Genomic DNA, 27,675 nt, shown 5'->3' with positions numbered 1-27,675 from the left:
GAAGTCCTTAAATTCATGCGAGTGTATGGGATGCCTCAGGGAGCAGAAGTGGAAAGGAAGTTAAAGAACTCGGGGCGGGGGGGGGGGGGGTGAGCTCATATATTGGCCTCATGAGCCTTCTCTCAAGAGATGGTGCCCACTGGAACCGCAAGGCCAAGGGCCAGAGCCAAAGCAGTGGCAGTCACCCCAGAAGGCTCTCAGAATGCACAATGCCAGCCTTTCCCACAGCAAGCAAGGACTACGACATTGCTACACTTCCTTTATCAATATTCTGCATCCCTAGACCCAGCCCTGGGGGGACAATGGCTTTGCCCAGAAGTGACTAAATGTTAACATACCTTTCTGTCCCTCCCTGAGGCAGGGAGGGGAAGCGGTGCTGCAGGGGTCAATGGCTGCTGTAATTCACAGCACTGGAAGTCAATATTTACTGCCAATATCAGGTGTGGCTGAAATAAGCAAGGTTGCTCCAGCCATACGCCTGAGCGGAGCTGCTGGACCCAAGAGCTCAGAAAGAAATGAACAGTGGGTCGAAAGCAGTGGCTTTAGCTCCATCTTACCTTCCCCTCTCTTTGGCTCTGGGCATCCCTTGTCTCATGTGTGGGGATAGAAGGCTTTGCGGCCTATAAGCAGGGACCCTGGGAGACAGAGCTGGGAAGCTGCCTGGACCAGTCAGATTCCATGGCCCAAGGAGATCGCTGTGGCAAGAGTTCCTGAACAGAAGTGAGAGGCCCAGGTCAGATCTTTCAGGGCTTTTTCTGAGATGTACTGCTCTCTTCTGCCTCTCAGCCAAGGCATCCTCCTCCTCCTGTTTTAGTCACCTGGAACCCTGTTTTCTCTCTCCTAGAATTAAGAACCGTCTACAGAAAGCAACACACGAGACCATTTTCAAACTGATTTTAATCATTTTTTGCTGCTCAAATACTGTACATGCAGAAGCCATGTGAAGAATTTTCTCGTCAAGGGAATTGGCAAGAACGTAGGAAACAGCCGGCAGTGCTTCTCAGCTGTCCACCTGCCACCCAGGAGCAACAATGTTTGGAAAGATGCTGCACATAGAAAATGTATAGAGCACAGATATAAAAGGCTAATTGCTTCTCATCTAAACAGTGTGCTTGTCAGTCCCTATCAGCTATCTCTTTCTTTGCAGGATGTATTTGGAAATTCTAAAAAAGGGGTTCCTGCCTCCTGTGAATTTACATTCTAAAGGAGTGGATAGGACAATCAGGCCAACTTTTCCTAAGGAAGCAGCCACTCTGCCTGCTGAGATATGTCTGGTAAAAGACATTCTGGGGAGAGGAGTGGTTTTAAGAAGCAAAATGCTTTGAAGGGAAATAAGTTCCCTTCCTCCTCCCATCAGAGAGCATTTCCTTTAAAATTCTCAGATGTTCAACTCTCCCACTGATGTCAGTCTAGAAGCAGAAATGAGGACCGACCCAGCCTCATCTGCGGGTGGGGATACGCAGGATGCAGCTGAGGTTGTGACATCACATCAGCACCTTGAAAATTGTCCATTGTAGACAACCCTTAAGTATTTCTCATCATTACACAAGAAGAAAAGAGGGAGAACAAATCACAGAGGTGGAAGCAGTCTGTTAGGATTACCAGAGTTCTTGTCAGAGGCAGCATCTGGGCGTGGACAAGGAGGATCTGCACCCAGCTTGGGCACCCGGGGCTGGACGAAACCAGCCTATGGAACCAGGTGCCAGGTGCACCAGGCTCACAACCCTCATCAGCTCCAGATCAGACTTTTAAAACCTGGAGAGAACCATGGAGCAACTAGCAAATGCTCTGATTTTGCAGATGAGGAAGCTGAGGCCCAGCAAAGTGAGTCGTCTTGCGCAGAGTCAGTTTCTGGCAAAACCGTATATAACAGCCTTTGATTCCCTGTAGCCAGCTGTCAGGCCACTGACCAACGGGGCAGGTGCTCTGTTGCCCGGGGAATTCCCAGGGCCTATTTCTGTTAGCCAAACTCCCTGGAACTCAGTCCCAGGGACGCTTCCCGGCACCAGCATGAACTCCTTGGGAGGCCCAAGGCCCCCATCCTCCTGGCCAGGTTTCCAGCCAGAGCCCGGGACAGTTTTCCCAAAGCAGTTAACATTCATGCTTTGCAACGAGCACTCATCCCAAGCCAATCCAGGCCCCTGAGGGAATGCAAGTTTCTCTCACTAGCGTGGCTTCCCGCACAGGCACAGCCTTGCTGGGCCCACAAAAGCCCCAGCTCAGGGTTGGGGGGAGAGGGAGTTGCTTTGCTACATGGAAAAATTAAGCCCTTTGTCAGAGAACAAGGTCCCACCATCAGGCAGGCCAACACCTGAGCTGCGGTTGTGCAGCTCAGCCAGTAGAGCTGGTGCCCAAGGAGGCCAAGTTGCTCTCTTTGGCATCACTGACATTGCTCTGAGATGCTCAGGCACTCTTTCAAAATAACCCTTTCCCAGCCAGACCCGGCTGATCCAGCCCCCATCAGGCCTCACCTGATGGGACGGGGCTCCCCTGCCCTTCAATCACGATTGGTTGGTTTTGCCCCAATCTCTTCTGACCTGAGTGAAAAGCAGACTTGAGGGAGCAGGCAGGGGACCAGTCTACATTCCCTTCTCCTCCCTGATCATTCAGGGAACGATCATCCAGTAGAGGAAGCAGCATTTTAAAGAACCTCTTTACGTGTCAGGATGTTGAAGAAGAAAATGCTGAGGAGAGGAAGAGACAGGGAGGAGTCGACGGGCAACAGGTCTCTTCTCTTCCATCTCCTCACAGCCACTGCAGATACTGCTGGACAACCTCCTGGCCCTGAATGATGTGCCATCTCTCTCCACCCGGGTGGAGGACCACTCGTCTATAACATCAAGCAAAGGCAGCAATGTCTTGCACAGAGTTTGCACAGTGCAGGAAGCAATCAGAGAAACAGAAGAGCAGCCTTACTGAAGCCCTGCTGCTTTCTGGGCCAAGGAAGATGGGGAATCGGAGGTATTAGGAGCTCTGGAGCCCCAGGGGAGGAGGAGCATCTCCTGGGCAGCAGGGCGTGGAGCAAGAACCCTGGTTGCATGTCAGGGCTCCTGGTAACGCAGTCTAACATTGTGCTACATTTCATTTCCAAAGAAGTACCCTTGGAGGGCTCTATTGTCTTTAAAAGGGGAGGGGGTATCTGCTCTCCTCAAGGCTGGCAGTAAAGAAGAGCTCAGGCATGCTCACCCTGAGGAGTGTCATGCCCCTGGGAGAACTGGCTTGACCTCAGTGTTCTAACTGCCAATCCCAAGAGTGATGAGCTACATGGTGCCCTCTCTCTGGAGCTCCTAGGTTCTGCCTCAGCTCCATGAAATGCTGGCAATGCCTGGGACTTGCTGCATACCAAGAGCCTCCCACATGCTCCTTTCCTAGGAGAGCTGGGTGGTGGAAGAAATGGGATGCGGAGTAGTTTTGGAGAGGATTCTTCCCTGAAGGATCAAATCCCCCTTGTCAAACCAAGACTTGGCCCCATTTGCTGGAGGCTGATTCATACCAAAGACCCATCACAACTTCCCTGAGGGGAAGGAGTCTATGAAGGAGGTGAGACACATTGAACAGGACAGAAACGTGAAGACAGGTGCTCTGAATCATCCATCACGGTTCCTGCCCACAGCCCAGCATTGCCACAGGGCTACTCCCATCTCTGCCACATCTTCCACGAATCCTGCTTGAGCAGAGGAGGCTGGAATGACAAAAAGCCCCAGCCTGTAAAGAGCCCGAGGTTCCCTCTGGGGTAAGGGAGCATTTGGAGCCAGGATACTGTACCTGGCAGTGAGCTGGTCCCAGGTTAGGGAGAACTCGGCAGGGGATCATGTTCCTTCCCTTCCCACCATCCCCTCTTCAAAGGACAGAGGCCCCCCAACCCAGGGAAGGTCAGGAGTCACACACATGCTCCCTCCTCTCTTGGACAGGCCAGCTCCAGAGCAGCTTCTCAGACAAGCCTCTGTGTCCAGGATCCTGAGAAACAGGCCCTAAAACCAGCCATTCCCCCTCACACATACATGTCAGCCTCACTCAACTTCACCCCCTTGGGGGAAAATCCAGGTGGGGATTAGTAACTTATTTAGTGCAAAGGGTTAAAAAGAATAATTCCCCAAAGTCAACTTGGGGGGAATTACTTCCCATTAGAGAGGAGGAACAGTGGAGTGGCCCAACCCCTGGGCAGTTTTGGCAGCGGGTGATTGCAGGCAGGTTGGACAAGTTACCAACACGTCAGGCCCCACCACTGGCTAGAGCTTCCCCTGTGCTAACTAACCCACCCCCAGCGGCACAGGCACACAGCCTACAGCTCCCCCATGGCAGCCTCTCTGCTGGTGCTCATTGCCTCCTCTCTCTGTCTCCCTGGGCCCCTGGAGGAATGAGGGTGATATCCCTCATTGATATTGCCCTACTCTCTGGGGGTGACTGCATAGTCTGGGTATCACCAGTCGGTGCTACATAGGCAAATGTCTATACTGTCCTGGGGATCAATCACTAAGAATCCCACCACTCCACAGGTGTAGAGCATTTTCACAGCATCCTGAGGGTGGCTGCTCTAGAGGAGAAGACATCATAGCCAGGACATAAAAATGCCCTTTTGCGAGTGAGTTTCCTCCCTCTCCTCACCCTAGGGTCAGGGTACAGAGCCCTTTGCCTCATTTTAGAAAGTGAGAAATGCACGCATTATAGTCCCAACAATGGGAGAGAATTTCTGCAGCACGACCGAGCCGCCTCCCCCTCTCCTGCACACACACGTTCCCGTCTGTGATAATACAAGAACGGAGGCTCCGGCAGAAGACAGGAGCTCATTGTGTTCATTTCCTTACTGCCTTTACCCACTGTTTGTCTGCAGGCAGGACCGGTGGGGTCCTGGCTCCGTCCCCTTGTTTCCTTGGGAGGGAGGTTACAGGGATCTGGCTTCAGCCTAATGTGATCCCTGCCAGAAAGGAGGCCCTTTGGGTGGAGATGGCTTTATCTCCAGAGAGCTTCCTCCTCCATCCCTCCCTCAGAACCCACCTCTATGCCCACCGACTTTGGTTACGAATGGAGTCCCAGCACTCAGGCCCTGAGACCTCTCCACTGCTCCCCCGGCTAGCTGCCCCGCCTCACGTACCGTGCGTGGCTTACAGTCATTGCAGCACTACAGGAGGACGTCTGGGGAAGAGGTAGAGAGAGCTTGCCCCATACCCTGACCCCTCCTCTGCCTCTTTCTTCCCCACCAGACATGGACCCAAGGGCTGCTGTGTCTGTCTCCCAGGCAACCCCCCACCTTCCACCCTAGACCTGAGGAGGGAGAGGGACAGATGTAGGCATTCCTGAGCCAGACTTCAGGATTCCCAGCAGACATCTCACAAGGTCCAGTCCCGGCGTTGGTCTCCACAAACAGGGCCCAGCCTTGTCAAATCAGGTCAGGGTTTGAGTGGCTTTGGGAAGCTCCTACTAGACAAGGGTGGGAAGAAAGCAGAGGCAGGTGAGGTGCACAGAGCAGGCCAGGCCCGTCTCCAGAGGGCAGCGGCGGAGCGCAGGGAGGCAGGGAGGCTGAGAGCGGGGAGTATTGCTTGTACAGAGCTGGTGACTGTGGCAGTCTAGAACCCAAAGCCAGGCTGTCTGTGGAGCCAGGAGGCTGGAGCCCAGGTAAGTCTGAGCTCCCAGACAGAAACCCTGGTCTGGACATGAGCAGAAAAAAAATAAGAGGCCCAAATGATGGACTTCATGCAGCTAATCCCTAAAGGTTAGACGGGATTCTCAACAGCGGCTCAGAGCAAGTCAGCCCCCACTCTCCTAATTCCAGCAAACAGCGCTGCCCTCAGCACCTCCTCACAAGCCAGGCTCCACCAGGAGGAGCCCAGAGGGGGACAGGGCCACCCTCAGGGCCTGGGGAGGACACAGGTACCTCCAGGGATTATCTGCTTTGGCAGATAACATCCCCTCTGAGGCCGACCTCCTGGGTGTCAAGACCCTCCAGTCACACCTCCTGGGGTCCCCTGGGAGAGCTGCTTTGGCATGTCAGAGGTGAGGCAGCTTGGAGGGAGGCAGGAGGTGGAGAACAATGCTAAGGCAGGCAGGCACTTCCCTCTAAGGTACGCGGCCAGCAACCCTGGGAACTAAGACCTCCTCACATTTCGCTTGTAGGAAGGAGGCAGTCAGAGGGAGACAGCAACCCCCACGCTCTCAGCTCCCGGGCATCTTTGCTCTCTGGGGCCCGGGGCAGGGCACGAGATGAGCATGCTACATGCTGCGGGTGCATCCAGTGGGAAGAGCGGCCAGAGTGCTGGGGTGGGGAGGAGGGGTGTCAGGGTTCCCAGAGGGCCCTCAGCGTGGCCAGCGACGGGGACGCTACATTCCTCAAAAAGAGCAGCAGTGCTGGAAGAGGCAAAGGTGGGACAAAGGACAAGACAGAGACTAACTAGGGACCACCAAGAGGAGGCAGAGGCGGGGACACACAGGCTCTGCCCTGGACATGGGACCAGGCAGGATGGACCAATGGCCACGTCCCCCACTTCCACCCCTAGACTCGGGGAGTTGTGTCCACACAACACTCCTTTGGGTTTCTTTTCAACAAGACACAGAAAGACATGGACTTCAGCCCATGTAGTCACCAAGACTGACAATACCCAGCCAAATAAACAGATATAACGTGGTCACACACAAACACACACACACACACACTACAGTCTCCACTGCCAGCTGGGATGGGCCCAGTAGCCAACAGGCATGCAGCAGGGCAAAAGATCCAGAAAGACGTGAAGACTATGTACAGGGGAGGAGGTGGGGGGCCAGCAGGCACCCCTTCCCACACCGCATCCCGGCCTCTTCCTGAGGTCCTTAGGAGCACGAGGGGCTGGTGGCACTCTCCAGGGAGGACTGGGACAGGCGCCTGGTGAGGGATCCAAGCGTAGAATCTGCCACTGAGGACGTGGGGAAGAGTTTGTACCAGCCAGCCACCGCAGCACTCAGGTCCAGCTCGTCCAGCATGATCTGGGCCATGCCCATGAAGCACTTGTGGTCCATGCGGCCGTAGTCCCCCCAGACAATCACCTGCCAGTGGGGAGGAAGAGAGAGGAGCTGAGCCATCTCCTCGATTCCAGGGCTCAGCAGTGGGCCCAGGTACCTACGAGTTTTGCCTGGACACAGATGGGACAGAGAGAGCCAGAACTCAGACTGACTTTGGACAACAACTTACTGAGCACATAAGATGTGCCAGGCTCCGTCCTACGGACTTTACAGACATTATCCCAATTGTTACAACCATCTAGGGAGAGGTACTGAGTGTTATTATTTCCACAAAGAGGAAACTGCAGTTCAGAGAGGTTAATTAACTAACCCAAAGATACACAGTAATTCGTGGCAGAGCTGGGACTGGAACCTGGGTCTGACTTCCAGAGCCTCCCAGCATCCCAGATGACAGCCTTCCCCAGGAAGGAGCAGACTCAGAGTCCAGGACCTGGGTCACAGCTCCCACTCTGCCACTGCTCAGTGCCGTGGGGCTTGGCAAGCCCCCTGCCCTCACTGGACCTCAGTGTTCCCATCTGTAAAACTGGGAGAGGGGAATAGATTAGCTCTGTGATTTTCAAACTGTGTTTTTATTGGCGAATCCTTTTTTCAAAATGGAATCCCAATCCATATAAAAACAGACACCCAAGATTGCCCCTCCCCCCAGAACCCTAGGGTCTGCAGTTCTTGCCATTTGCAACTCCAAGGGCCCTTGCCATGGAACCACCTCAGCCCAGGGGAACAGCCCTAAATGAGAAATCGCACTGCCCAGACACCCCCACGCCCCCCACCGCTCCAGCCCCTCCTCTGCCACCTACGTGGCCTCAGGCAAGGCCAGCAGCCACCACCATCACTCCTGATACTCCGTGAGTAGCTGTCTGTGTGCCAGGCACTATGTGAGGCCCTCAAATGCATCTCTCGTCTAATCTTCACAACATACCAGCACAGCTAGTAAGTGATCGAGCTGGAACGTGAACCCAGGACTGAACCCAGAGACGACCTCCACTGTGCTCTGTTCCCACTTAACCTCTTGTGCCTCAGGTGCTGCATCTATGAAACGGGCGTGAGGATCCCTCCCTCCCAGGACTGCTGTGAAGGGCGCTGTCACTTTCATGTAGTTGGGGTGAAAGTCACCCTGGCCTGGGCTCAGCTCGGCTCTGCAAGTCGCTAGCTGAAACCTCAGGCAAGTCATTCATCTTTCTCAGACTGCTTCCTCATTTGTAAAATGGTGCCAATTACATCTACTTCACAGGATCATCTCAAGAATGAAAGGAGATCACAATTGGAAAGCAGCTAACACAGAGCCTGGCGAGGAGCCGATATGCAATAAACATTAGCCACCAGGTGGAAGGAGAAGGCGGCGGTCAAACTCTGCTTCTCCCTACCAGCTGTGCAACCTGGGGGGCAACTGAGTTATCCCCCTGAACCTTGGTTTCCTTCTGAATCGACTGGGGGCAATAACACCGCACCGGGTTGTGAAAATAAATGGAGAATGCATATTAATGCACCTGGTACAGTGCCCAGCACAGGATAAATCATAAATGAAGAAAATCTTCAATGATAACTTGCAGTCTTTGAGAGTCTGCCCTGCCCCACAGGCCCGTAACACTCACCTGCAGCACCTTGCCCTGGGGCCCCTCGTCAAAGAGCAGAGCCTGCTGGTACAGGGGGTCACAGGTCTTCTTGGCCACCTTTGTCTTCTTCTTGGCCAAGCAGGCCCCGTTCTCGAGCAGGTAAACCTTGATATAGGTGGCTGAGGGATGGGAGAGAGCACGATGGGAGGGGTCCAGGAGAGACCACTATGGCCTGCCCCACCCTCTAACCTCCAGGTGATCCTGGAGGAGAGCAGGGTGAGCAGGATGAGCTGGCCAGTGGACAGCAGGTGGAAGAGACTGACTCAAACACTGACTCCTCCATGCCCCCCCACCCCGCCCACCCCTGTTCACTGGCCTTCCAAGCAAGCCGCAACTCCAGCGTCGAGAATACTGATTTAGACCAATGGGGAGCTGAGGATTCAGTAGACCCAGAGCTCAGCTGTATACCCCTCCCTAGAAGGATCCCATTTCCAAAACCCCTCTCCCTGCTGCTCTGCCTCACCTGGGAGGGATTTAGAGCTAGGTTTGGGGGTCAAGCCCCGAGCCTCAATCACTTCCACCTCCAGCTGGCCACTCCGGTCCATGATGGCAATGTGCACGTCCCCTGCAAGGGAGAAGAGGGAGAGTCCAGGCAGAGCCAAACCAAGGGGCAGGCCGGACAGCCGCGTGCAGAATGCCCATCTGCAGAGGATGCTACAACACGGGAATGGACATGAGATGGAGAAACTGCATACACCAGAACTGCTCTTCGGAGACCACTTTAAAGCGTCTGAGAAATGCTTTGATAAGTCCCTTGGGGTGGGTGGGGGCGTGACCCTCAAGGGGCATGCTTGGGTAATAGCAAACAGCTGCCCATCTCCCATGTAAGTCTGGTTAACTGACTGGGCATCTGTTTTACTGAGCAGAATAGGCAATTTTGGGGACAGAGTTTCCTCTGTCAGGAAGAAAGAGGGGAGGCTGTGGGCTCAGCGGCTCCTCTTCACCTTCCCCTATAGAGCAGCCCTCAGCCACTCCCTTAAACGTACATCAAACAAATATTTAAAGAGTATCAGTTTGAAGAGATGCTGAGAGATGAGCCTGCCCAGAACATGAGGCCCGTCCTGGGAACGAGGACCTGCTCGCACACTTTCCAAAGGATGGAGGGAAAGCCGGCAGATTCCCTGGGAGCAGAGAACTGAGAACTCCTCACTGTGCTCCCATGGAATGGATTATCCAGCTGGGGCAAGTTCTGTGTATGGAGGCATTTCTAGATTTCTCGATTTCTGATTTCCAGAAGTCTTAGCTTTGTTCAACATGGGTTAGCAGAATTTGAAATCAGGTGTTAGACACTCGGGAAGAGCCTTCAAAGGCATGCAGAATCATAAGCCTGGTGGAGAAAAATTAAAATGTGCCAGACTTTGGGTTCAGTCACCCATTTTAGATTACCTGAGCCATCATGCAATTGTTTCTATTTGCAAACTTGAGAAGATGGCGATTTACTACTTTCAGGAGACATCCTAGAATTTATCCCCCACCCTCAAGCTATTCCTGACTTCCCCATGGGGAAGGGAGAAGGTGAGGCCTCAGGAATTAATCTGCTCCCCTGTCGCACTGTAACATCCCTAACAAGAGGAGCAAACGTAAACCTGTCCTTCCCAGTTTGGGACACCAGGGGGCACCACATGCAAATGTGCTAGGCTATGATGGCGCATTAGCCTGGTGGAGGTGGCTGGCTCTTCTCACTGCCTCCAGCCCTTGGCTGGGCCTAGGGCTGGGAAAGGTAGACTCCCCAGGCCCTTCAGAGTCTGAAAGCAAGGGCTGGGAGTTAGCCAAATCCAATCCAAGAGCCAGATGAGAGCTGATGCTCACCCTCTGAGGTCCCCATGGACCCCTCTTCCAGGAGGAGCACATTCGTGGAAGACAGGGCAGTGCAATGGGAAGAGTACTGGCTGGAATGGAATCCCTGCATGGCCTGCAGCAGGGCACTGTCTGCGCTCAGCTCCCCTGCCCGGCCTGCAGCAGGGCACTGTCTGCGCTCAGCTCCCCTGCCCGGCCTGCAGCAGGGCACTGTCTGCGCTCAGCTCCACTGCACGGCCTGCAGCAGGGCACTGTCTGTGCTCAGCTTCCTCATCTGCTATGAGGTCAAAGGTTGAGCACTGTCCAAATGAGGGCTGAGTGCAGACGTCTGGGTCAGACACTGCTCAGACCAGACTGATGGGTAAGCGGGCAGAGGCGAGGCAGCATCTCTGGGGAAGCTAGGCCTGGGGAGGAGCTGCTTGACACCAACACAGTCAATATCTGAGGCAGAGAGAGGGAGGGAGGGGTCCATCTGAGAGCTCATGAAATGAGCCAGAACTGCAGCTAAGAGGCCCAAGTATAGACTTCAGGAAGTACTTCCCAGCTGCAGGGAAGGGATGAGGAAATTACTAAAAGGCTTCCAGGTGCCAGGCACTGTTAGAAGTAACAAGTCAAATAAGACACAGTTCCTAAAGGAGTCAAGGAGATGCTTCACGCAAAGCATCAAACAGGAACTCAATAATTGTTGCCAAATTGCAGAACTAAGGTGGGTGCTATTATTCTCATTTTACGGATGAGGAAACCAAGGCTCAAAGGAGGGAAGTGACTTGTCCAAGGTCACACAGTGAATCAGTGACAGAACAGACTCCACTAACGTAAATGCCGTGACAATTTTTGTTCACCGTTTTATGCGTGGCACTTAGCACTGCCAGGCACACAGCAGGCGGTGTGAGTGTGGGAGAGTGTGGAGAAGTGAGGGAGGGAATGTGCTGCAAAGCTGCCGCAGGGCACCCGGCCGGCAGAGAAGGGCTGGACCCCTTTCCTCTCTGATGAGGGAGGGACTGATGAGTGCTGTGCTGACTCCTTGCTGGCACAAAAGCCTGAGTGAGGGCTCCTTTCTGCTGCTTGCACTGCATCACGCAGGACCCCACTGAGCTCACCCTTTCTGCTGTGTGGCCACCCATCACCCACTCGCTCCGCCCTCAAGAAGACTCACCCATTGGTGGTGTTGCCAGCGTCTGTCGCCCCACAATCTGGGCAGGTCCCAGCCCATCCAGGAAATCACTGAACTGGCTTTCGGCCCCGAGGCGGGTGGTGGGGAAGATGAACCTGGAGAATGAGGCAGAGGCGCACGTGAGGGTATCTGGACATCAGGATGTGGTGGCTTTGCCCCTGGGACACTGGGCACGCCCCTCTGTGCCTCTCTGTACTACTTTGGCTGGGGACAAACAGGACTGTTCATCTCTGCACATTAAAGAGAAGTACTTTGATGTCAGTTGAGAAAAGAGACTAATAAACATAACATAATAATGGTATTTAATCCTCAGGCACCAGAATTTCTAAGGTGACTCATAAAAGGCAGGGATTGCTGGGCACCTGTGTCCTCACCAGGGCATGTTAATGCCAAGAACCAGACACATAGGCCTGGAATTTCAATGCCTGGAGCAAGTTCCAGGAACTGAGGTTTAGTTGACCATAAGTTTGAAATGCAAGTCAATAACAGTGAGGTGGTGCCCAAAGCAACAACTGAGACCAAAATAACACAATGACAGGGTTGAGATTAATGACAATTGATGGTGGGTGGTGCACGGCTATGGGGGTCCTGGAAATAGTAACAAGAAAAACTGACAATGATGGAAAGTTGGCCAGGTGCCAACAGCACACTAAACGTTCCATGTGCATTATGCCATTTAATCTCTACCACCCCTCTGTGTGGCAGGAGCTGTGATCCAGTTTTACAGATGAGAAAATAGAGGCTCCACAAGGTAACAGACTTGCCTCGCCTACAAACGGAGATGATGCCCAACTCACGTAGGGTTATGGTGAGGACTAGGGCAGATGGCGTGTGAAAAGTTCCAAACTGGAAGCAATAAATGGTACTTATTGTTGCTGTTGTTGTTATCATCCAGGGAAATGTGCTACTCATTCATGTCCTCAAGCCTAGATGTTCTGGGTGTGGCCAGCAGAGAAAGACAGATGAAGGAGGGCTGGCCATGTCTGCTCATGAGCTACCAGGGACCAAACAAAGTTCTAAGATCTCCTAGAACAGCTCAGGCTCCTGGCTAAACAGATCAAAGTTTGTCCCAGAATGAACCCCCTGTTGGACAGTTTGGCTTTGAGTCTCTGTTGGCTGGTGACAGGCAGGGAGGGGAAACAGGCTGCATATCTTGCAGGGAGGGCCTGTGTCTCTCCCTTACTCCCCAGGAAGGGGCTTTAAGGCTCACCCACTCTTATTGGCCACAGTCAGCAACAGCCTAATAGCACATTCTTAGGACAATGGGATCTAAGAAGGTTAAATAAAGAAACTTAGACTCTCAAGGCCACAGAATTTCAGGAGCTTGGTATAGGGAGTGTAGAGATTGTGAACAAAGGTTATAGAGTCAAATGGCCTTAATTCAAGTCCACCACTACTTAACAGCTGTGACCTTGGGTAAGGTACCTCACCCTCCTCCCATGCCTCAGTTTCTCCACTTGTAAAATGGAGATAATGGTAGTACCAACATCCTTCAGGGTTGCAATGAGCATTAAATGAAATACTGTTTTTGGTCTGATAGTGGCTGGTAGATCCCAGAGCACCGATCTGACGTGCCCAATGATACCCTGCATATGGTAGGATGCAATAAATGCTAGTGGTACTCACATTCAGGGAATTAGGCTTAGTAGTGAGACACACGATCATAGAATCTCAAATAACAGAGCCACAAAATCCTGACATCCCTGGGCCTTGATGAAGCCGAATCAGAAAATCTTAGTCATATAACCACTTTCATAGATTTAGAAGAGATCCAAGGGACTATCTAACCCAGTGATTTTCAAATTTTTGACTGCAACCCACATGCAAATGTAAGAAATACATTTAACATCGCAGACCTATGCGCATCTATACATTAAAAAAACTGAAACAAAAGTTCACAAGGTAATTCATCCTTACTATAGGATATATTTAAATTTTCTATTTCTTCTTCTAATGCTGGTTTTGACTCACTAAACTGATTTTACTTCTTGCCTATGAGTCACCACCCACAGTTTGAAAAACACGGATCTAGTCCAACCTCCTTCCCTAAGCTCCAAGCAAGGCCACTGGTAAGACCTCTGTTCATCTGAGCCATATCAATGGTTTTAGATTTAAAAGGATTTTAGATCACTTTTTCCTTTGGAAACCCTCTCCTCTGGAGGGGGGTTTAGGTGTGTAGGTGCTGGGAGGCGGGAGACATGAAACACAGAAGGGATGAACGGCTCCTGGGCCACTGGGGTAATCGGATAGGAGGCAGCAGCCTGGAGCAACAGGAAGACTGGGGCCTAGGCACTGAACGCCCTGGAGAGGAGGATGGAGGGAAGCAGGGACACAGAGGAACCCAGATATCTGGGCTGGAAACCAACCCAGGAAATCTTTCTTCCCCGCCCCTGGCTCTCTGACTAGAGGATCGAGGAGGAGGGCAGGGAACATGGTGGGGTGGGCTGCACGCACGTGCCATCGGAGCTGTTGCTGTTGGTGCTCCCGTCAGTGGACTCGCGGCTGCCCTGGCGTGTGACCCGACTCCGCATCTCCACGGCGATGCCCGTCTCCGTGCTCCGCCGGATGTTGCTGCGCAGCTTCTTGGTGGCCCCTTCTGTGACCCCCCGAGGCACAGAGAGGAAAAAAGGTCAGACCATGGAAGTCGCTTCTCTGAGAGAGCTGCCAAAGTCACCCTCTTGGGAGGGGGCAGGACGGGCAGGGCTCTGACTGGAGGCAGGGGCATTGCTGAGATGACCTCTAGAGCCGGTCTGCAGCCCGACCCCTGCCCCTGCTCAGGGCAGTGACGCAGACAAAGCAGACTAGAGAGATGGCTGGAGGCAGAGTTGGGGTGGTGAGGCTGGGGGTGGGGAGTCCCAGCCCTGCAGCCCTCAGCCCTCACCCTCATGCCTGCCAAGCTCCCCTGACGGCCACCCTCCCACTCAATTTCGGCCCTTGCCCCAAAGGGTTAGGTGTTCCTGCCTCTCTCTTCTGGAAAATTTGCCTTCTCTGGGATTCCCAGATTTGCTTTCCCTCCTCCAGGTACCCTCGTGAGCCCTATCCCACCCAGACCTCACAACCTACCTCTCTGATACCTTCACAGGCCCTATAGAAAACCCCATGTGAAGCCTGGCATCTCTCAAACTAACACTCATTCTCAAGGTGGGTCTGAACGTGGAGAGGAGGTTAGGGAAGCAGGACTGAGAGAGGAACTGCTAGGTTAACCTGAACTGACTTTGGCTTTGAGAGAGAGGTCTGCAGAAGAACCCCAGAAGCTATGTGGTGAGAGCCCAGCCGTGTCTCTGCACCTCCTGTTCAGAGGGCCCTCTACCCCAACCCCAGCCCCCCTCCTCAGCCTTGCAGAGAACATGGGGCACTTTGCCTCTCCTAGCAGCGCACCATCCTGCCTGGGTTTCCATGGCAACCTCCTCAGCATTGCAGTGTGGTCCCTCTAGACACCCTCTCCTCCTGGGCGGGGCAGGGAGGCGGCAGAAGACGGGTTGAGGGTTTGCAGGGACTTCCCCTGCTGAAGCTTGGCTGCCTGGGGAGCTTGATGGAGAGGGAAGTGGCGCTCAGATGGAGACTGTACCAAAGGAGCCATTTGCCGTCACCAGTTAGGGGCCCAGGCAAATTAAGAGTGGAGTTGCCTGTAGAGATGGGGAGACACTGGGGGGGGGCAGGCAGCACAGCCCCAGAAAGCAGTGGGGAGGGAGAAGCTGGTTACCCTGGCAACCCCTTCTCTCACCCACATCCAATGGTGGATCAGAGAGGGGATGTTCAAGACCCCAGCCTGGGAAAAAGGGGACTTTATTCCTCCTGCTTTGTCCTACTTATCTTTCAGGAAGTCCCGCTGGGGGAGGGAAGGCTGAGAGGACTAGCATCACTAGTGGACAGGATGGGGGGCTTGGAGTGGGCGAGTGGTGAGGAGAAATGTCTTCTCTGAAACCATCCCAGCTTCTGGGATATTAGAATAGCTAGCTATCCAGGAAGCAATGAGACCATCAATCTGTCTATCTGTCTCTCTCTCTCATACACACATAGTCACATTAGCTTATATTTCTTTCACACAGATAGGCATAAGCAGACACACACAAGTGCCAACAATCACATATATGAATACACTGATTTCACATACAAGGTCACGTGTATGTGCATACAACAGTCAGACAGTCACAAATGGTCCTATCAGGTCTTAGTCATACGTACACATGACATACTCTGCCACATACATGTGACCTTCACACCATAACACTTGGAGTTGAACCTGTCCACTCACACACATCGGTGCAAACCCACAAATGATTTGTGGCCCACCACACATAGAGGCCTGAGCAATTAATGGTGGGTGTGGGGGGACTCGCCCTGTCCCTGGCTCCTAACTGCCACATCCTCTCTAACCCAGTTAGAAGACAGATGGGTCTGTGGGGACTGCACTTTACCCTCCCTCCCCTCAAATCTCCCCCTACAATACACTCCTGGAGCTGAGGCCAGATTCTCACCACCTCATGGCCCCAATCCCCTCTCTTCTAGAGCTTTGGAAAGATTTGACCCACTTGAGAGAAAATTTACCTTCTTTGACCTGCCCAACCCACTGTGAGCCACTGGGTAGGGGAGTCACAGAATCCTGAAATGTTAGAGAGACCTCAGCTAGCCCCTCACCTCTGCCATTTCACGGATGGGGAGCCTGAGGTCCGGGCGCTCAGAGCTGAGGGTAGACCCCACGCCCACTGCCTCCTAGTCTACTGAGATGCTACTTTTCACTCTCTGCCACCAACTCCACACTGGTTTGAGATGTGACTCAGCAGAGATTAAATTCCATGTCTTCTGGATGGGGAGAGACATCTTGCAACCTCAGAGAAAATTCCTCTGCTGGCTTCATACCTGTCCAGTCTCTAAACCCTGTTGATTTGGGCAGTAACTTTATGTAGCTCCTCTCTCTAGAGGACTGGGCCAAGTTGCTTGCAATAATTCTGTGCAGACTGAAAGACTCCAAGAACCATCCCATCTGTCCCACCACATAGGAGAGAGGGAGTCACAGCCTCCAGCAGTACTCCCCATGGCATCTCCTGAAGAATCCTGAGCTCTCTCCCCATCCTGACCTCAAGCCAAGGTGGGAAGAGCTACTGTCCTTGGTACTGAAAAGAGGAGCTCCATTTGGGCAGGGGCCAGGACAGCCCAGGATGGCCCTGTGTGGACCCAGTCTAAGGCCAGGCCAGAACCCACCTGTGTCCTAGGACCCTAAAGCTCTGACCCCACCCTCCTAACTGCTCCCACAACTTAAAGAATGTTAGATCTAGATGGAAGCTGGGAGAAAATCTTTTCAGCTCCATTTCACAGAAGACGAAACTGAGGCCCAGTGGGAAAGAGACTTTCCCAAGGTCCCACGAGGAGTTACAGAGCCAGGACTGGTTCTCTAAAGTTTCAGGGAGAGTTTTTGGAAGGCCATGCTAGGACAACATGATGAATAAACTGGAAGGGGCAGACAGGAGGCAAAGGAACTAGAGAGGAGGCTGGGGCAATAGTCCAGGTTAGATATCATGGGGCCTGAACTAGGGTAGAGGCTTTGAAACAAAGAGGAGGGGATGGGTGGGGCTTAAGCCAATGCAGGGTACCAATAAACTGGGAGGAAGGAAGCCCCTGGGAAGGGGAGACCCAGAGCCCAGAAGACTGAGTCTGGGAAAGGACTTCCTCCCCACTTCACACAGCCCAGCACTGCAGGGAACTGAGCCATCCCACCCGGGGGGAGCAGGGGCACCCTGCTAGGATCTTTTCCCAGAACGGAGTTTTCAGGGCCAATGCCCATGGTGAGTCAGCCCCATACATCCCTCTGGGGCCAGACCCTCCCTCCCAGGATGAGGTTCCACCCTGGGACACTGGCAACCTCAAGGCCTGGGAGAAAAAATTGGGGACAAGGAATTATAGATGGGAGAAGAGTATGCTACAAGCCAAGGGCAGAGCTGTGGAGGCCAGAGAACTCACTTCTTTTTCAGCCCTACCATATGACCATGGGTAATAACAACACTGATAATTTACCAAGTATCTGCTATGTGCCAGGCATGAGGCTGGGTGCCTTTGCATATCCTATCTCATTTAATCCCCTGGACAACTCTGTAAGGCAGGTATTATTGTCCTTACTCTGCAAACAAGGAAGCAGGCTCAGAGAGGTAAAGTAAGTTGCCTGAGTCACCCAGCTAGTAAATGACAGGGTGTGGCTCTGAAGGCCAACTTGAAGTTCTACTCCCAGGAAAGTGCCTTCTCCTCTCCAGACTTGGATGCCTCATCGATAAGAAGAGTACACTGGACTAGACGATCTCAAGGGGCCCTTCCTGCTCTGACGTTCAGAGGTTGGATGATTCACAGAGACCTTCAGTTGGAAGGGTATCGGGGCAGTTCCCCTGGCTCAGGCCCCAGGCCATCAGCCATGCCCTTGCATACCACAGAGAAAAGTGATCCAGAAGCCCCATCATCATTCATTTCCCCTCGAGGCTGGAGGTCTTCTGGCGTCTGCTCCAATCCCTGCCTGATGGCTGTGAAGTCTAGGTAGGTGGACAGGCCCAGGAAGATCATTGGAATGTCTCCCAGTGACTCAGGCCCCTGCCCTGGCCTTGGAAGACTGTCCCTCCAAATCACTTTGGGCATGCAGAAGACTTTGGGTCTGAAGCTGAATCAGCCAGAGATCAGCAGGGCTTGGATTCCTGAAGCCAGACTCCTGGGGGCCCAACACCTGCTTGACCTCCTAATCTTAATCTCCCGTCCTTAATCCCACCCTGTGGTCCTCTCCCAGCCCAACTCCTGGACCCCCAGATCCCCATCTCCCTGACTCCCTAGTGCCAGCCTACACTGCATATTCACAGAGGCCATGCCCACCCTGGGGCACTGATAACCTCAAGCCCTTTCCCCATCTAGCATTTCCCTGAGCCAGAAACCACATCGCAGCTTGGTTGCTGGAAAAGACCATCTCACATGCTCCTGTGGAGGGCTTTGTAGAAACCTATTTTAAGGCCTGGAAAAGTCCTCCACCCCCAGCCCCAACTGGGAGTCTTGATGAGCATTCTCCCTGGATCCTCTGGCACCCCCACCCCCTCACCACCCCCATCCAGCTGCCTATTTGAAGGTTTCTTGGGGAAGTTGTTACTCTGAGCTAAATAAGCAGGAAGAGATTTAAAACAAAACCAGCTGGTGTCTGGGCTGATGCCACAAAGTAAGGAGGTCTTGCTGGCTCCTCTGTGATGTGGGGTCCAGGTGCGACTGTGTGTGACAAAGTGGGTCACCCACCAGAATGAGCACGACTGGGATTCCATAACTAGGTGTCTGAGAAAGTATAATGTATTTATGAGGATGTAGCGGTTAAGGTATGTGTGAATATGGCTTCGTGAGGTCCATGCCTACACATATGTGATGAGTTTCTGTGACCATGGTGTGTGCACATGTGTAACTGTGCTTCTGTGATCTGGGTCTGTGCATCTGCACTCAGGACTGTGGATGTGTGATATTTGCATGACTGGTTTTATCTGTGACCATATGCAGTAGGAATGACTGTATTGTGCTTCCCTGGTGATAGGGGCGGCTGACCTGAGCACCCTATTTATGCGACTGTGCAAGATGTGCATCTTTGCATGTGTACGTCTCTCTTGTGACTTTGTAACATATATCTGTGACTACCTAACTACATTTGTGTGGCTCTTTGTACTTAAGAAACTCAGAGATTACAGGTGAGACAATCTTGTGGATGTGTGTCTGTGAAGTTGTGGTGCCATCTAGCACAGTGCCAGGAACATGGTGGCAGTTTAATAAATAATCGCTGATTAATATGTAAGCCTGTGCATGGAGGCAGCAGAGTGTAAAGGTTAGGAGCATGACCTCGGAAGCCCAACTGCTAGGGTTTGAATTCAGGCTCCACCACCTACTAGCTATGTAATTTGGAGCATCTTACTTCCCTTCTCTGTGTTCATCACCTGTGTCATAGAGTTATATGAGGATTCAATGAGTCAGGACACATACTGGACCCAGAAAAGCACATGTATATGGTAAGCACTACATTAGTGTTTGTGGGTGTGGGAGTGTGCACCCATGAGGACAGTCCGTGGGTGCCCAGTCATTGCAAGGTGCTCCACCCCAGCCCCTGGGGGTCCCATGCCCCCTCACCAGGCTGGGGGAGCTGGAGCGTGCTCTTGCTCCACTGGGTCAGGCCCACGATGGCCACCATCTTGGCCCCAAGGCTGCTGCGCCGCTTCTTGGCTGTGGTGGTCCCGGTCCCACCCCCAGCCTGCTGGGATCCGCAGATTTCGCCACTGATGCTGGAGCTCCGAACCACGTTCCTGGAGGCTGCGGCCGAGGCCGGACCCGGCTCCCCGTTAAACATGGTCCACGGGGCAGCAGGGCCTCAGGCAACCCTGTGGGGGAAGGGGAGAGACAAAAGGGTCCCATATCAGACCCCGGGCTACTCTACCGCAGCCCTACCACTTCCTAGCTGTGTGACCTTGGGCAAGTCACTTGGCCTCTCTGAGGTTGTAAGGATTAAACGAACAAATAAATATAAAGAGCATGCACAGAGTCTGGCTCAATAAATGGAACTATTCTCATTAGCACATGGCTACCCTGGCAAGTGACCTGGTTTGGCAGTAAAACCTAGCTATGTGACCTTGTGACGGCACATCTTGAGGTTTCAGGGAACACCTCAGCAAAATGAGGAGTAAAAGCACTTACCCCATAGGACTGTTGTAAGGATTGAATTAGTGCACGTGAAAGTGCCTGGAACAGGGGCAGGCACAGAGTAAACATTCAGTAACTGTTAGCGATTGTTATTTTCACAGCCAATAATAAGAACAGGGAGAACAAAGCTGGCTCCAGCTGGTGTGGACCACGGTGGGGGGGGGGTCCTCCTGCTTGAAGGGGATGGTACAGAAAAGGATAAAGAAGCAGGCAAAAGTCACCTTTAAGTGCACTACGGAGAGGCAGCCACTATAAGCATTTTAACCCATTTCCTCCCAGTCTCTTTTCTACGCATTTTTTTTTTTTTTTTTTTTTTTTTTAAAGATTTTATTTATTCAGTTTTTTCCCCCCAAAGCCCCAGTAGATAGTTGTATGTCATAGGTTCACATCCTTCTAGTTGCTGTACGTGGGACTCGGCCTCACGTTGGACGGAGAAGTGGTGCCTCAGGGCGCTCCCGGGATCCGAACCCGGGCCGCCAGCATCAGAGCGCGCGCACTTAACCGCTAAGCCACGGAGCCGGCCCTCTACGCATTTTTAAAAATAACTGAACTCATACTACAAATACAATTTTATATCCTGGTATTTTTCATTTTACAAGCATTTCTCAATGTCATTAACACTTTGTATAAATGTTTTAATGCCACTGTAATATTCCACTGTATGGAGGTAGCATCGACTTCAATATTTCAGTACAGTCACCTCTTAGATCAAGCCCAACTTTCTCCTCCCCCCCTCCTCCCTCTCTCTCTCCTTTCTTTCAAACAACACTGCAATAAACATCTTTCTACACTGATTTTATCTGCTTATTTCCTTAGGATTGATTCCCAGAAATGGAGTGTCTGGCTTAGGGAATGTGGACACTGCTGACAGCTTCCCCAACATCCACTCTCCCTTCCTGTTTCCTGACAGAGCGCTGGTTTTGTCCAGGTCCCACCTCATCCGTGGTTTTAGAGGCAGACCCTGATTAGTTTAGGCCAGTAAGTGGCATTCGCCTTGGTAACTCTTACTGGTCCAAGGGTGGGCATATGACTCAGTTGGCCCAATCTGACTTAAGGGGGAGATTTAGATTCCATGCTTACAAGAGAGGTGGGAGTCTCTCTCCCTCTGTCTCTCTCCCTCCCCTTCTTCCCTCAAAACCTCTCCCTCTACAGAGGGTCCAGCTCTAAAAGGAAACCAGTGTTGCTGAGAGCAGCACAGCAGAGACAGAAAGGACCTGGGGCCACGCTGAGCCTAGCTTCTCTGCTCTTCCAGTTATGGGAGAGAACGTATTTTCCAGCGCTCATGCCAGTTTGGATCAGGGGTCTCTGTTACATGCAGAAGCATCCTACCTGATACTGAAGGCATCAACATTTTTTTTGATTCTTGGAATATATTGCCAAATTCCTTTCCAGAGTATATAAATTTTCTCTCCCCATTAGCTACTTTCAACAAATATTTAAGCCCCTGAAATTCCCAGGCCTACGCTGAGTGCCAAGAATACAGCAGTGATCTAGGCCCACTGGGTCCTACCCTCCCACAGCCTCCAGTCCAGGAGGAGAGACAGACAGTAAATAACTAATTATGCAAATAAATATTTAATGACGGTTCCGATGAGGGCTAGGGAAGAGGACAGAGGGCGCCGGGGAGCCACTCTGGGGGAGGGGCAGCAGGCGTCTAGGGTTCTGTTTTGCACAGAGGTGGGATCTCCTCTGTCGGCCTCTACAACTTGGCTGAAAGTCCGATGCTGCGTTGGTCTCCTCTGCTCAGGCAGAGTACAGGGAAGACGGCCACTCCGGCAGGCTCTGCACCCAGCCCTTCCCAGCTCTGTCCCAGCCCACAGTGCTTTTCCAAGGGCAGGTCCCCATTCCAGGGCTCAGGGCACTTTGCTTGACCCTCTGCCCTCAGGCCTGTGACCCTGAGGGAATCTGGCTTTTCAAAAGGACGTAGAAAGGGGAGGGAAAATGGGGGTGGGGAAGGGAAGGCACCCCTCCAGCTGACCAGGAAGACAGTCCCCAGACAGCTGAGAATGGCCGCCTGGTGTCTTGGCTAGCACGGCTCCTGCCGGCTGGTAAATTAGGACTGACCATGGGGATGAGTCAAAGCCATGTTCTGCTTTCTTTATGGTTGTCTGGACTGTTCTTGCTTGCCCTGTGGCGTGTGCAGAGCCCCAGATTGTATTTCTCCTGCACCCCCCATCAACCTGGCAGCTAATGTAAAGTCCCGCTGGACTTGGGCCTGTGATGACCTCTTCTCTGCAGTTTCCAATTCCAGTGCCAGTTCATGTGTTTTTTGGGCCTCTGTATGGTCTTTTGGTGGATGGTGGGCCAGGGCTCATCTGATACTTTGAATCTGCTACAGTATAAGCCTAATTTACTCTTTAAAGTATTTCTGGTAGGCACGTAGTAATCTCTATGTCGCAGATGAGAAAGTTGAGTCTCAGAAGAGTTAAGACCTTGCCCGTCCTCCTCAGCTAATAAGTGGCAGTGCCTGGACACGAACCCAGGTCTCCTATTTCCACAAAGAGATAGACACACTCAGCAGCCCCTGCCCCTTCAACCCAGAGCTCACCCAAAGATGTGGGCCCATCCCTCCCACTCAGGCTTTGCCCTGGGTCTCTGGGCTCTTTGAAAAAACTGCCAGGAAATTATCTATGAGGAGAAAAACCCCTCTGGCCCAGGTGCCCACAGCTGGCACAAGGATCTAAGGGGCGGCAGAAACCCCACCCAGACCACGGCTGGAAAAGCGAGCGCTTCCCGGTGCAGCCTACAGGAAGCTGTAGAGCACCACTCCCAGGGGGTGAGAAGGAAGGGAAGAGGGTAAGGGACAAAATTCCTGACCCTGCCAACCCAGGGGCTCATGTTTCCTCATGAATAATGAATGACACTGACAAGGGGATGGCTTGACATCCAGGGCTCTGCACCATCCAGAGCCACTTTCTCATCTTTAACCACCCAGAGGTCACCTAGGGGGCCTGGCGAGCTGACGAATGCCTGGGAGGGCCCAGCCCGGCAGGACGTCCCCAAGAGGATGGGAGGAGCCAGACGCAAAGCCCTGGACCCAAGGTCTTAGGGCCTGACCCCTTGGTGCAGGAGTCTGGGTAGGGCAGCCTGGGACAATTAAGAATCAGGAGGTGGAATCTGAATGTATACAGATTCCTTGTGTCACCGTCTCTGGGCCTCGGTTTCCTCCTCCGTGTGTAAAATGAAGGGGTCGGATTAGATGGTCTCTAAACGTCCTTTGACTGGGAGAGCACAGTCTGTGAACACGCACTGCAGTGGCAGGCTTAGAACTGGGGGTCCAGCTGCTTCTCTGGCAGCCAGTCTAGCTCAACAAGGGCAAGACAGAGACAGACAGAGCCGGCCACCTGGCTCCTTTGAGGATGGAAGTCCTACTGCACAGCAAGCCCCGAGCTATCAGACCACAGGGATGGGAAAGGAGCAGCAGGCAGAGATGGGGCCAGAGCGGTGAGGGACCGGCAGGACACAGAACACAGCACCTCATATTCTGGTGGTTCTAAAATATGGCTAAATGAACTACATCTTTTCCACAAAAGTCACTTCAACAATTCCCTGCCTCTGAGCAGGACTGTCCCTTTCCCAGCCCAGTTCATGGCACCCCAAGGAAGGGAACCCTCTCAAACCTCGCTGGGTCATGGGGCCCTCACTGTGAAGTTCTCCCTGCTGACTCCCATCTGCTGCTCCAGCAGCATTTACTACTACGGCTCGGATTTACCCTCCAGGGAGGAGGGCTACTGCCCCCCTCCTGTCAAAGCTCCCCAAAGGATAAGCCCAGTGTTTTCTTCCCGGCCCTTGATGATTGGTCTCTACCCTGGAGTCTCAGTACAGCAAGAGCTCCCCAAACCCTCTCCTCAATCCTGATGACAGCAGGTCTCAGGGCTCTGCCAGGCCACCCTGGGCCCCTCGGTCCATTTGACCATGTGTCTAACCAGACAATGAGCCTTTTTTGAGAGTCAATGAGGCCATCCAAAAGCCCAAGATGAACCTAGCTACCCACCCTTTCCAAAGGAAAGACTGAGGAATCTGTCACAGGGTGATGGACTGTTAGGTTGGAAGGGATGGCAAATAACTGAGGCTCTTACCACCTCTCCCCATCCTCCACCCACAGCAGACATCACTAATCCATCCCTTTCCCGTCAAGGCAGATTTAACTTCAGAATGCCTCTCCACACTGTGCTCCAGCACCAACTGATGAGAGCCAGCTCATGAGTTAAAAGTGATCTGCCATCCTTGTTCCAGCCTGAGCCTTTCATTTTGCAGACGGAAATCAGGGCCCAGAATGGGACACCCAGGGTTCTATGTGACACAGGGTGTCACACCTGTATGACACCCAGAGTTCTATGTGACACAGGGTGTCACACCTGTATGACATCCAGGGTCACACAGAAAGTTGGTGACAAAACCAGAGCTCCAACCCAAGTCTCCTAACTCCCAGGTCCCACATCACCTGCCAGGTGCTTCCTCCCCACCTCTCACCTTGAAGAAAACTCCAACTCACCAAACTGATGAATCCCAGCGTGGTGTTCTGCATCACAGGGGGCTGTGCCCCTGCCAACAGCACACCCCTAGGGCATTTACACAGGCTTCAATTAACTTCTGCTGAGACACCAGTTTTCAAGAAAGAAGGTGAAGGCAATCAGGGTAGCTCCCAGGAGAAGGTGATGTGATAAGAGTCTGGAAGGAAAGAGGGGAGCTTAGAGGAAGGGCTAGGAAAGACATCTGTCCTCAAAGTCTTCCAGCAGCTTGTGGAGTGAAAAGACCGACTTTGGAGATAACTGTGTGACTTGAGTAAATCACTTAAACTGTCTGATTCTCTGCTTCCTCGTTTGTAAAATTGTCCAAACTCCTGGGTCCCTTAAACTGCCTTTAGGCTCTTTAATGTCAAACTGCTGGTGTTGAAGCCCCACTCACAACTTTAAGACTTTTAACACATAGGGACTCATCCAGGTCCAATTGCTAAGGAGCTCTAGACCCCATTCTTCCTTCCTTGGTCCTTCCCCTGACCAACGGGGTCTGTGTCCCTCTGCAGACACTGTGACATGTCCAGCAGTGAAGGGGGGTGGGGGGGCACTCCTGGCTCCACCCTCAGTCACGTGACCCTGAGCAAGTCATTCAGCTTCTCTGAACCTCCATCTCCTCTTCTATAACATGAGTCTACTCGCCACCTGGACCCAGCCCGACTTTGCAGGCTGGACTAGGGGTCAGAGGAGATAATGAGGATCAGGAAAGCACAGTGATTAAAAGCACAGGCTTTGGAGGCAGGCAGACTTAGCTCAAAACCTAGATCTGCCGGATGACGCAGGGCAATTTCCTTAACAAACTCCCTGAGCCTATCACTCCTCATCTCTAGAGTGGGGTTAATAATGCCTGCCTCAAGCGTCTTAGAAGAAATATTACAAAATAAGGATTGGTACATGCTAAATGCTCATTTGGGCAATGACATTACTAGTACTCATAACGGTGCCTTTGTCAAAAGTAAAGGACTGCACAGGTGTTTGTCCTCTTGATCTGGATTGCACACCAGGTGCAACCACTTCATGGGAGCCTCAGAGACTAACAGGATCACCTCCCACTCCAGCTCTAGATGCTTCCACCCAGAGCCCAGGATAAGTGTAGGATCTGAGTCCCTGCACCTCTCAGTTGAGATAGGAGCTGGCACGCGAGGCTGTGTTCTTCCCTGCCAGCATCTCAGCTCCTGGCCCCTCCCTGGATGCAGGGTCTGGCACTTGAGACCCCTGCCCTGACCCTGCTCCAGCACCAGGGCTGCCTACCACATGGCCTGTGCCAATCTTCACCCATGTCAGAGGCCAGTACTTGCATCCACATGAGGGGAGAGGGGTTCCCTCATTTCTAGCCTTTCCTTTTCCCCCTCAGGGAGAGACGGGTGGGTGACAGGGCTGGTACGTGGTGGGGGAAGTAGGCTGGCCCAAGTGGGGAGCACTGTGCCAGCTCCTCTCCTGGTTGTGTGACCTTTATCTCCCCCAAACCAGGCTCACACACACACTACACAAACACAGGAAGAGACACAAGGCACAGAATTTCAAATGTGTGATTACACACCATACAGTCCCACACAGATGATACACACTTAAAGACACAATCACATGTGTACACAGATATACTCACCCCCCTCCCAAGATACTCATCCACACAAAGGCACACAGAAGCAGCCACACTGACAGCCACAGGTGTTCACAGACTCACATGTGTGTACACACCCCACACACTCACACACACACCCTCCCCTTGGCCCCTGCCCAGCCCAGAGAGGCAGGAAGCCCCATCCCTTCGGTGGGCAGGGAAGTGGCAGTGTCTTACCGGGATCTGTGGGTTCCCTTGGATGCAGCACACACACCAGCTCTGAGCAGGCACTTGTGTGAGCTTGAACACACACACTCATATACACTCCAGCCCCCCATCTCACCCTCCTGGCCCCTATCTCTGCAGGCCGGACAAAGGAGCTCATCAGTGAGGTCTGTGGTGAGGAGATGAGAAGGCTGGCAGGGAGCAGCTGCTGTCACCATGGCTACCAAGCTGACCCACTTCTCCTCCACCCAGTCTGGCCTGCCCAGCCCAGACAAGAGGGGACAGGAAGCTCTGGGCAGGGGGGCGCTCTCCTATCACACATAGTAAAGGGGTGGCCCTCTGAGGTTGTGGTAAGGGACGGGTTGAGCACCAGAGAGGGTGGGTCTTGCACAGTAAAGCAATATCCAGACATCTCTTGGGGAGAACAGGGTGCTGAGGATATGGCCTCTGCAAGACCTAGCCTTTGGTCTCCCCCAGCATCGGGGCCTGTCGCCTCAGGGACCCACATGGGTCACGCACTTGCCCTGGACACACTCTCAGACCAAGTCCTCAAGGCAGGGCAGGGAGTGGGGTAGCCAGAACCAAGCCTGTGTCCCCCACACTCCAAAGACTCAGTATACCCAAGGGTCGAGGCAGACCCAGAGCTGGGTGTGCCCTGTGTCCTGTTCAGAACAAGCTCCTGAGGGCAAGGCTTGTCCTCTCTTGGACAAAGGGCTGCTGGGGGCATGGACATGTCTTCCTTCCTTGATCAGGGCTCCTATGTGTCTTCTCTCAGCCATGGGGCTCCTGAGGGCATGGCCATACATTTTCCCTCAGAACTGGGGACAACAGAGCCTTCAGACAGCTCAGTCTTGTGAGCAGACAGTTCACAAAGCAGAACGAATCACTCCTGCGTGACAGCCTCCCATAGCTCCCCATTTCCTTCAGGAGAAAGTCAAACTCCTCACCAAGGCCCACAAGCCAGTTACCCTGCTCCTCCCATGCTCTTGCCCCTCCTCTGTATTCCAGCACCACGTGCCTTCTCTCCATTCCTCAAAAGTGCCACTCTGTCTCCTGTCTGCCTGGAATGCTCCTCTCCAGCCCGCCCCCACCCTCATGTTCTGA

The 27,675-nt window shown here is 52.9% G+C and overlaps 1 protein-coding gene across 2 annotated transcripts in view; it reads right to left on the bottom strand.

Annotated features, from left to right (window-relative positions):
* Positions 1 to 863: 863 nt before the first annotated feature.
* The window catches only part of RIMS3 (regulating synaptic membrane exocytosis 3), a 39,648-nt gene continuing 12,836 nt past the window's right edge, over positions 864 to 27,675 (bottom strand). Inside the window, exons 2-8 of one of the 2 annotated variants that reach the window (XM_014784207.2) lie at positions 24,764 to 24,939; positions 19,702 to 19,949; positions 14,032 to 14,173; positions 11,560 to 11,672; positions 9,070 to 9,171; positions 8,586 to 8,725; positions 864 to 7,017 (exon numbers count right to left, since the gene is read on the bottom strand). In XM_014784207.2, coding sequence (XP_014639693.1) covers positions 6,805 to 7,017; positions 8,586 to 8,725; positions 9,070 to 9,171; positions 11,560 to 11,672; positions 14,032 to 14,173; positions 19,702 to 19,918 — 927 coding nt within the window. In that variant the 5' untranslated portion in view covers positions 19,919 to 19,949; positions 24,764 to 24,939 and the 3' untranslated portion in view covers positions 864 to 6,804. The remainder of the gene's footprint in view (positions 7,018 to 8,585; positions 8,726 to 9,069; positions 9,172 to 11,559; positions 11,673 to 14,031; positions 14,174 to 19,701; positions 19,950 to 24,763; positions 24,940 to 27,675) is intronic. The other variant, XM_087446192.1, reaches the window with a different exon arrangement.

Source organism: Ceratotherium simum, chromosome 22, assembly GCF_057802395.1.
Source record: "Ceratotherium simum simum isolate JZ-2026a chromosome 22, ASM5780239v1, whole genome shotgun sequence".
NCBI classification, from domain to species: Eukaryota; Metazoa; Chordata; class Mammalia; order Perissodactyla; family Rhinocerotidae; genus Ceratotherium; species Ceratotherium simum.
Note: the sequence above shows the minus strand (reverse complement) of the source record. Positions and strands in the feature narration are given on the sequence as shown.